At 46.7% G+C, this 10,000-nt stretch overlaps 1 protein-coding gene across 1 annotated transcript in view; it reads left to right on the plus strand.

Moving 5' to 3' along the window:
• The window catches only part of kcnn3 (potassium intermediate/small conductance calcium-activated channel, subfamily N, member 3), a 129,024-nt gene that overhangs the window by 71,503 nt on the left and 47,521 nt on the right, over positions 1-10,000 (plus strand). Inside the window, exon 4 of the mRNA XM_071396533.1 lies at positions 4,268-4,564. Coding sequence (XP_071252634.1) covers positions 4,268-4,564 — 297 coding nt within the window. The remainder of the gene's footprint in view (positions 1-4,267; positions 4,565-10,000) is intronic.

Genomic DNA, 10,000 nt, shown 5'->3' on the forward strand with positions numbered 1-10,000 from the left:
AGGGAGGGAGGATCTGGGGAAGAGAGAGAAAGAGGGAGGGAGGATCTGGGGGAGAGACAGAAAGAGGGAGGGAGGATCTGGGGAAGAAAGAGGGAGGGAGTTGGGGAAGAAAGAGGGAGGGAGGATCTGGGGAGAAGAAAGAGGGAGGGAGGATCTGGGGAAGAGAGAAAGAGGGAGGGAGGATCTGGGGAAGACAGAAAGAGGGAGGGAGGATCTGGGAGAGAGAGAGAAAGAGGGAGGGAGGATCTGGGGAAGAGAGAGAAAGAGGGAGGGAGGATCTAGGGGAAGACAGAAAGAGGGAGGGAGGATCTGGGGAAGACGAGAAAGAGGGAGGGAGGATCTGGGGAAGAAAGAGGGAGGGAGGTCTGGGGAAGAGAGAGAAAGAGGGAGGGAGGATCTGGGGAAGAGAGTAAGAAAGAGGGAGGGAGGATCTGGGGAAGAGAGAGAAAGAGGGAGGGAGGATCTGGGGGAAGAGAGAGAAAGAGGGAGGGAGGATCTGGGGAAGAGAGAGAAAGAGGGAAGGAGGATCTGGGGAAGAGAGAAAGAGGGAGGGAGGATCTGGGGAAGAGAGAGAAAGAGGGAGGGAGGATCTGGGGAAGAGAGAGAAAGAGGGAGTGAGGATCTGGGGAAGAGAGAGAAAGAGGGAGGGAGGATCTGGGGAAGAGAGAGAAAGAGGGAGGGAGGATCTGGGGAAGAGAGAGAAAGAGGGAGTGAGGATCTGGGGAAGAGAGAGAAAGAGGGAGTGAGGATCTGGGGAAGAGAGAAAGAGGGAGGGAGGATCTGGGGAAGAGAGAGAAAGAGGGAGGGAGGATCTGGGGAAGAGAGAAAGAGAGAGGGAGGATCTGGGGAAGAGAGAGAAAGAGGGAGGGAGGATCTGGGGAAGAGAGAAAGAGGGAGGGAGGATCTGGGGAAGAGAGAAAGAGGGAGGGAGGATCTGGGGAAGAGAGAGAAAGAGGGAGGGAGGATCTGGGGAAGAGAGAGAAAGAGGGAGGGAGGATCTGGGGAAGAGAGAGAAAGAGGGAGTGAGGGATAGAAGAGCGGCAGTGTCACACACACACACACATACACACTGAAGGGACAGCAGAGTGAATGACGATCAGTTTGCAGACAAGAGAGATGTTCTGTAAGTGTGAATGAGTTGTGTGTGTGTTGGGGCTGTGATGGGCTTCCCTCTGACTCAATGGAAAGCACAGTGCCATTAGTGTGCACAGGCACACACACGCAGGCAGGCACACACATGCACACACACACACACACAAACACACAAACGTCTGTACTGTACTCTCTCTCACTCTCTTTGACTCTCACACACAAGATCTTTCTCTCTATTCCTTCCCGTTGTCTCTATCTCTTCCCCAGTGTCCCTACCTCTCTTTTCCTCCATCCCTCCCTCCCTCCCTCCCTCCCTCCCTCCCTCCCTCCCTCTCTTGCTGGGGATTCTAATTAAGCTTGGCTGGTCTTTGATGTTGTCGTCTTGGCAACAGTAACCATGACGAGGCAGAGTCTGCAAAACACCCGCTCTCACTCTCGTTCTCTCTCTCTCTCTCTCGCTCGCTCTCTCTCTCTCTCTCTCTCTCTCTCTCTCTCTCTCTCTCTCTCTCTCTCTTTCATGCACACATACACACACACTGACTGACATGCAGCATTCACAAATCATTTTACCTACAATACACGAGTGTGCAGAACACAATGACTCCTTGCGACACACACCAACGACATGATGAATGCTCCTTTAGTCTTTTCACCAGTGGCACCAGTTGCATGCTACACTGTCACGCAAACAGAGACATCTAGTCTGAAAGCTGAAAGTCTATTTGTGCTTTCTATCCAGCAGTGATCCACAGCTGGTTGTGTCTGTAAATGCACTGAATGTCATTCTGCTACTAGAGCACAGGGAGCGTCACTAGCCTGGGTGCCTGGGTGACTGTGTCTGCTTTTAACCAGGCCACAGGCTGTAGCTGTCTCACCAAGGTAAGTTGGCTGGAGCAGACACAGACACCTGGGCTAGAATGTTACCACTACTGAACTCTCTTTTAGTGTCACATTTCAGTTTAACTATCTGTATCATTCCTTCTCTCTCTCTCTCTCTCTCTCTCTCTCTCTCTCTCTCTCTCTCTCTCTCTCTCTCTCTCTCTCTCTCTCTCTCTCTCTCTCTCTCTCTCTCTCTCTCTCTCTCTCTCTCTCTCTCTCTCTCTCTCTCTCTCTCTCTCCCTTGCTCTCTCGCTCTCTCTCTCTCTCTCTTTACACCTCATCCCCCCTCTTTCTCTCTCTCTCTCTCTCTCTCTCTCTCTCTCTCTCTCTCTCTCTCTCTCTCTCTCTCTCTCTCTCTCTCTCTCTCTCTCTCTCTCTCTCTCTCTCTCTCTCTCTCTCTCTCTCTCTCTCTCTCTCTCTCTCTCACTCTCTCCCACTCTCTCTTGCTCTCTCTCCCTCTCTCTCTCTCTCCCTCACTCTCTCTCTCTTTACACCCCACCCCCCCTCTCTCTCTCGCTCTCCTCTCTCTCTTTAACCCCCACTCTCTCTTGCTCTCTCTCTCTCTTTCTCTCTGTCTGTCTTTCTATCTCTCTCTCCCTATCCCTTGTTCTTCAGTCTGGTAGTGGTTGTACATTAAATCCTGCTACAGTGCAGGCCAGTTGAGGCCCCTCCAGATGAGTTGTGACTTCTGGTTGGTCCTGTACTGTGTTAGTTCTGTTGTTTGACCCTCTCATAGTGTTTGTTGTGTATGATGAGACAAAGTGTGTGGGATAAAAACCTCTCCAGATGAATCATGTGGATACAGCAATAGCTGCTCTCTCTCTCTCTCTCTCTCTGCTCAACAGCATCTGTTCAACCTTTCATTTAAAACAGGGACTTCCCTACCTCGCTCCATCGCTCGCTCTCCACCTGTCTGTCTCTCCTCTTTCTCTGTCTCCCTTCTTTTTCTCTCTTTCTCATTCCCTGCCTTCTCTTTTTTCCCTATATCTAGCTCCTCCCTCTCTCTCCTTCTCCATATCTCCCCCCTCTCTCGTATTCTCTCTTCACCCCCCCCCGTCCGTCCGTCCGTCTGTCCGTCCGTCCGTCCATCAGTCTCTTCCTGAAGGGGATGGTCTCCACTAAAACCCTGCTCTTAGCTCTTCCTCGTAACAACCGCCCCGGCGACAGTATCAACAGTAACCACAGCAATTAAGAAAGCAAACAACATCAACAAAGTAATGCTGTGACTGGGATAATGGGATCACTTAAGTTCCTGTGGCGTTAGCAGACAGTTAGCAGGCAGTTAGCTGAGAGTTAGCTGACAGTTAGCAGAAAGTAAGCTGAGAGTTAGGAGACAGTTAGCAGACAGTTAGCTTAGAGTTAGCAGACAATTAGCTAAGTTAGCTGAGAATTAGCAGACAGTTAGCCTACAGTTAGCAGACATTTAGCAGACAGTTAGCAGACATTTAGCTGACAGTTAGCAGAGAGTTAGCAGACAGTTAGCAGACAGTTAGCAGACAGTTAGCAGACATTTAGCTGACAGTTAGCAGACAGTTAGCGGAGAGTTAGCAGACATTTAGCTGACAGTTAGCAGACAGTTAGCAGACAGTTAGCCTACAGTTAGCCTACAGTTAGCAGACAGTTAGCGGACAGTTAGCGGACAGTTAGCGGACAGTTAGCGGACAGTTAGCGGAGAGTTAGCAGACATTTAGCTGACAGTTAGCAGACAGTTAGCTGAGAGTTAGCCTACAGTTAGCAGACAGTTAGCAGACAGTTAGCAGACAGTTAGTAAACAATTAGCAGACAGTTAGCAGATATGTAGCTGCCAGTTAGCAGACAGTTCGCTGAGAGTTAGCAGACAGTTAGCAGACAGTTAGCAGACAGTTAGCCTACAGTTACCAGACAGTTAGCAGACAGTTAGATGACAGTTAGCAGACAGTTAACAGACAGTTAGCCTACAGTTACCAGACAGTTAGCAGACAGTTAGATGACAGTTAGCAGACAGTTCGTTTTATATGAGGGAAAGGGGAACAAAGCAGTCTAAACATCAACAGTGTCACTACATTCTAACAGCTTCCTCTCATCAAATCAATGATAACTCCACTGATTATGCAAAGCCATTATATTGACTACTACAGGCACTAACACTGTAATCATGTACCAAACTACTGATGATGATGATGATGATGATGGTGACCATGATGATGATGTCGACGCTCATTACTAAGTAATTAAAAAGTGTTTAAAATGCTACCTCCGCTCTAACCAGCCCTCGTTCTATCTTCCTGTCCCTTGTTCCTCCTCTTCCCTACCACAGCTCTTCGTCATCGACAACGGAGCGGACGACTGGCGCATCGCCATGACGTTGAATCGGGTGTTGCTGATATCGTTGGAGCTACTGGTGTCGGCGGTGCATCCGGTGCCCGGGGACTTTAAGTTCCAGTGGCGGGCACGTCTGGCGTTCTCTTACGCCCCGTCCCAGGCTGAGGCTGACCTGGACATGGTGCTGAGTGTTCCCATGTTCCTCCGCCTCTACCTCATCGCCCGCGTCATGCTGCTGCACAGCAAACTGTTCACTGATGCCTCCTCGCGGAGCATAGGGGCCCTCAATAAGGTGTGTGTGTTCACTGATGCCTCCTCGCGGAGCATAGGGGCCCTCAATAAGGTGTGTGTGTTCACTGATACCTCCTCACAGAGCATATGGGCCCTCAATAAGGTGTGTGTGTTCACTGATACCTCCTCACGGAGCATATGGGCCCTCAATAAGGTGTGTGTGTTCACTGATACCTCCTCACGGAGCATAGGGGCCCTCAATAAGGTGTGTGTGTTCACTGATACCTCCTCACGGAGCATAGGGGCCCCTAATAAGGTGTGTGTGTGGGGCTTTGTTGGTCACTCTTTCTCTTCACTCATTCTGTCTCACTCCTTCCATCTTGCCTTTCTCTCCTCCTGTGTCTCCATTTCTTTCTCTCCTCCTGTGTCTCTCACCATTTCTTTCTCTCCTCCTGTGTCTCTCACCATTTCTTTCTCTCCTCCTGTGTCTCTCTCCATTTCTTTCTCTCCTCCTGTGTCTCTCTCCATTTCTTTCTCTCCTCCTGTGTCTCTCACCATTTCTTTCTCTCCTCCTGTGTCTGTCCAATGAAGTATGAATGATTGATTGATGTCTGCCTTGCTGTCTCAGCTTCTCACCTTCCCACTAATTCAGACGAAATCATCCTCTGTCAGGTAACTGAGGACAGTAAAGACAGAGACTAAATCATCCTCTGTCAGGTAACTGAGGACAGTAAAGACAGAGACTAAATCATCCTCTGTCAGGTAACTGAGGACAGTAAAGACAGAGACTAAATCATCCTCTGTCAGGTAACTAAGGACAGTAAAGACAGAGACTAAATCCTCCCCTGTCAGGTAACTGAGGACAGTAAAGACAGAGACTAAATCATCCTCTGTCAGGTAACTGAGGACAGTAATGACAGAGATTAAATCCTCCTATGTCAGGTAAGTGAGGACAGTAAAGATAGAGACCAAATCCTCCTCTGTCAGGTAACTGAGGACAGTAATGACAGAGGCTAAATCCTCCTCTGTCAGGTAACTGAGGACAGTAATGACATAGACTAAATCCTCCTCTGTCAGGTAACTGAGGACAGTAATGACAGAGACTAAATCCTCCTCTGTCAGGTAACTGAGGACAGTAATGACAGAGACTAAATCCTCCTCTGTCAGGTAACTGAGGACAGTAATGACAGAGACTAAATCCTCCCCTGTCAGGTAACTGAGGACAGTAATGACAGAGACTAAATCCTCCTCTGTCAGGTAACTGAGGACAGTAATGACAGATATGCAGCAGGAATAATAAGGCAGAAGGGTGCTTCCTTATCCCCTACGTAGTGCACTACTTGTATCCAATGCCCATAGGGAATAGGGTGCCATTTGGGACGAAACCTATGAGAATGAGATGCGGGGGAATTATTGAGAGAATTGGCGAATGAGAGTGAGAGAGTGAGTAGTGGGTATTACATGAGTGAGGTCAATAGTAAAGCGATAAAAGAAAGAGGGAGATATGATAGAGGGAATAGTACAATGAGACTGAGATAAGGAGATGTAGACCTAATAGAAAGAGACGTAGACAGAGAGAGAGAGAGAGAAAGAGAGAGAGAGAGAGGGGTAGAGAGAAAGAGAGAGAAAGAGAGGGAGAGAAAGTGAGAGAGAGAGTGAGAGAGAGAGAGAGAGAGGGAGAGAGAGAGGGAGAGAGAGAGAGAGAGAGAGAGAGAGAGAGTGAGTGAGAGAGGGAGAGAGAAAGGGAGAGTGTGAGTGTGAGAGGGAGAGAGAAAGGGAGAGTGTGAGTGTGAGAGAGAGAGTGACATGGAGAGAGAGAGTGAGAGAGAGAGAGAGAGAGAGAGAGAGAGAGAGAGAGAGAGAGAGAGAGAGAGAGAGAGAGGGAGTGAGTGAGTGAGTGAGTGAGTGAGTGAGTGAGTGAGTGAGTGAGTGAGTGAGTGAGTGAGTGAGTGAGTGAGTGAGTGAGTGAGTGAGTGAGTGAGTGAGTGAGTGAGTGAGTGAGTGAGTGAGTGAGTGAGTGAGTGAGCGAGTGAGGATGAGGAGAGAGAGAGGAGTGAGAGAGAGAGAGAGAGAGGAGAGAGCGAGAGAGAGGAGAGAGGGAGTGAGGAGGAGAGAGAGAGCGTGAGAGAGGGGGGTGAGAGAGAGAGGGGGGGAGAGAGTGAGGGAGTGTGAGAGAGAGAGAGAGTGAGAGAGAGAGAGAGAGAGAGAGAGAGAGAGAGAGAGAGAGAGAGAGAGAGAGAGAGAGAGAGAGAGAGAGAGAGAGAGAGAGAGAGAGAGAGAGAGAGAGAGAGAGAGAGCGAGCGAGCGAGTGAGTGAGAGAGAGAGTGTGTGACAGTGTATTAGATGAGTAATGTGTTAGATAGTGAGTAGGGTTGTAATATGTCCTTCAGGATATGGCTGAATGAGATGTGATGAGGGGAGCTGCTGTATGTGGATCTCCTGGTGTTCTACTAGATTAACCCTCATTTATCAGCTCTTAACACTTCAAAGGTTGAACCAACTACTGCTGAATGGACCGTTAATATGACCTGTTTCATTTATTACCATCAATATGACCTGACATGATTAAAACATGATCAGGACCATGGAGGACGGAATCCCAACGTGAGAGTTTTCACGTAAATCATGTGTTGTCAACAAGGGCTTTGAGATAATATGATGTGTAGTAATACAGGTTCAAAAGGCCGCAGGCTCCATTCCAGGAAGGCCGTCCCATTCAGTTGGTGTTTGAAGGTGCACTTTAACACAGTTTATGTATGTTTGTGTACAGATTATATACAGTTGAAGTCGGAAGTTTACAAACACTTAGGTTGGAGTCATTAAAACTCATTTTTTCAACCACTCCACAAATTTCTTGTTAACAAACTATAGTTTTGGCAAGTCGGTTGTGGCATCTACTTTGTGCATGACACAAGTCATTTTTCCAACAATTGTTTACAGACAGATTATTTCACTTGTATACAGAAGATAGCCCTATTTGGTAAAAGACCAAGTCCATTTTATGGCAAAAACAGCTCAAATAAGCAAACGACATCATTACTTTAAGACATGAAGGTCACTCAATACAGAAAATGTCAAGAACATTGAACATTTCTTCAAGTGCAGTCGCAAAAACCATCAAGCGCTATGATGAAACTGGCTCTCATGAGGACTGCCACAGGAATGAAAGACACAGAGTTACCTCTGCTGCAGAGGATACGTTCATTAGAGTTACCAGCCTCAGAAATTGCAGCCCAAATAAATGCTTCACAGAGTTCAAGTAACAGACACATCTCAACATCAACTGTTCAGATGAGACTGTGTGAATCAGGCCTTCATGGTCGAATTTCTGCAAAGAAACTACTACTAAAGGACACCAATAATAAGAAGAGACTTGCTTGGGCCAAGAAGCATGAGCAATGGTCTGGAGTCCAAATTTGAGATTTTTGGTTCCAACCACTGTGTCTTTGTGAGGTGTGATCTGCTGGTGAAACTGTCTGTGATTTATTTAGAATTCAAGGCACACTTAACCAGCATGGCTACCACAGCATTTTGCAGTGATACGCCATCCCATCTGGTTTGGGCTTAGTGGGACTATCATTTGTTTTTCAACAGGACAATGACCCAACACACCTCCAGGCTGTGTAAGGGCTATTTTACCAACAAGAGGACTGATGGAGTGCTGCATTAGATGACCTGGCCTCCACAATCCCCCGACCTCAACCAAATTGAGATGGTTTGGGATGAGTCGAACCGCAGAGTGAGGGAAAAGCAGCCAACAAGTGCTCAGCATACAGTTGAAGTCGGAAGTTTACATACACTTAGGTTGGAGTCATTAAAACTCGTTTTTTAACCACTCCACAAATTTCTTGTTAACAAACTATAGTTTTGGCAAGTCGGTTAGGACATCTACTTTGTGCATGACACAAGTAATTTTTCCAACAGTTGTTTACAGACAGATTATTTCACTTATGATTCACTGTATCACAATTCCAGTGGGTCAGAAGTTTATATACATTAAGTTGACTGTGCCTTTAAACATCTTGGAAAATTCCAGAAAATGTCATCATGGCTTTAGAAGCTTCTGATAGGCTAATTGACATAATTTGAGTCAATTGGAGGTGTAATTGTGGATGTATTTCAAGGCCTACCTTCAAACTCAGTGTCTCTTTGCTTGACATCATGGGAAAATCAAAAGAAATCAGCCAAGATCTCAGAAAATAAATTGTAGACCTTCACAAGTCTGGTTCATCCTTGGGAACAATTTCCAAACGCCTGAAGGTACCGCGTTCATCTGTACGAACAATGGTACACAAGTATAAACACCATGGGAACACGCAGCCGTCATACCGCTCAGGAAGGAGATGTTTTCTGTCTCCTAGAGATGAACGTACTTTGGTATGAAAAGTACAAATCAATCCCAGAACAGCAGCAAAGGACCTTGTGAAGATGCTGGAGGAAACAGGTACAAAAGTATCTATATCCACAGTAAAACAAGTCCTATATCGACATAACCTGAAAGGCCGCTCAGCAAGGAAGAAGCCACTGCTTAAAAACTGCCATAAAAAGCCAGACTACGGTTTGCAACTGCACATGGGGACAAAGATCGTACCTTTTGGAGACATGTCCTCTGCTCTGATGAAATAAAAATACAACTGTTTGGCCATAATGACCATCGTTATGTTTGGAGGAAAAAGGGGGAGGCTTGCAAGCCGAAGAACACCATTCCAACCGTGAAGCATGGGGGTGGCAACATCATGTTGTGGGGGTGCTTTGCTGCAGGAGGGACTGGTGCACTTCACAAAATAGATGGCATCATGAGGGAAGAAAATTATGTTTATATGTTGAGGAAACATCTCAAGACATCAGTCAGGAAATTAAAGCTTGGTCGCAAATGGGTCTTCCAAATGGACAATGACCCCAAGCATACTTCCAAAGTTGTGGCAAAATGGCTTAAGGACAACAAAGTCAAGGTATTGGAGTGGCCATCACAAAGCCCTGACCTCAATTCTATAGAAAATTTGTTGGCAGAACTGAAAAAGCGTGTGCGAGCAAGGAGGCCTACAAACCTGACTCAGTTACACCAGCTCTGTCAGGAGGAATGGGCCAAAATTCACCCAACTTATTGTGGGAAGCTTGTGGAAGGCTACCTGAAACGTTTGACCCAAGTTAAACAATTTAAAGGCAATGCTACCAAATACTAATTGAGTGTATGTAAACTTCTGACCCACTGGGAATGTGATGAAAGAAATAAAAGCTGAACTAAATCATTCTCTCTGCTATTATTCTGACATTTCACATTCTTAAAATAAAGTGGTGATTCTAACTGACCTAAGACAGGGAATTTTTACGAGGATTAAATGTCAGGAATTGTGAAAAACTGAGTTGAAATATATTTGGCTATGGTGTATGTAAACTTCTGACTTCAACTGTACGTTATATACGTTATCGATTACATTTAACACTGTGCATGTGTGCGTGTGTGCGTTACATCTGCGTGTGTGCTTGCATGCATGTG

This window comes from Salvelinus alpinus, chromosome 4, assembly GCF_045679555.1.
Source record: "Salvelinus alpinus chromosome 4, SLU_Salpinus.1, whole genome shotgun sequence".
Lineage (NCBI taxonomy): Eukaryota > Metazoa > Chordata > Actinopteri > Salmoniformes > Salmonidae > Salvelinus > Salvelinus alpinus.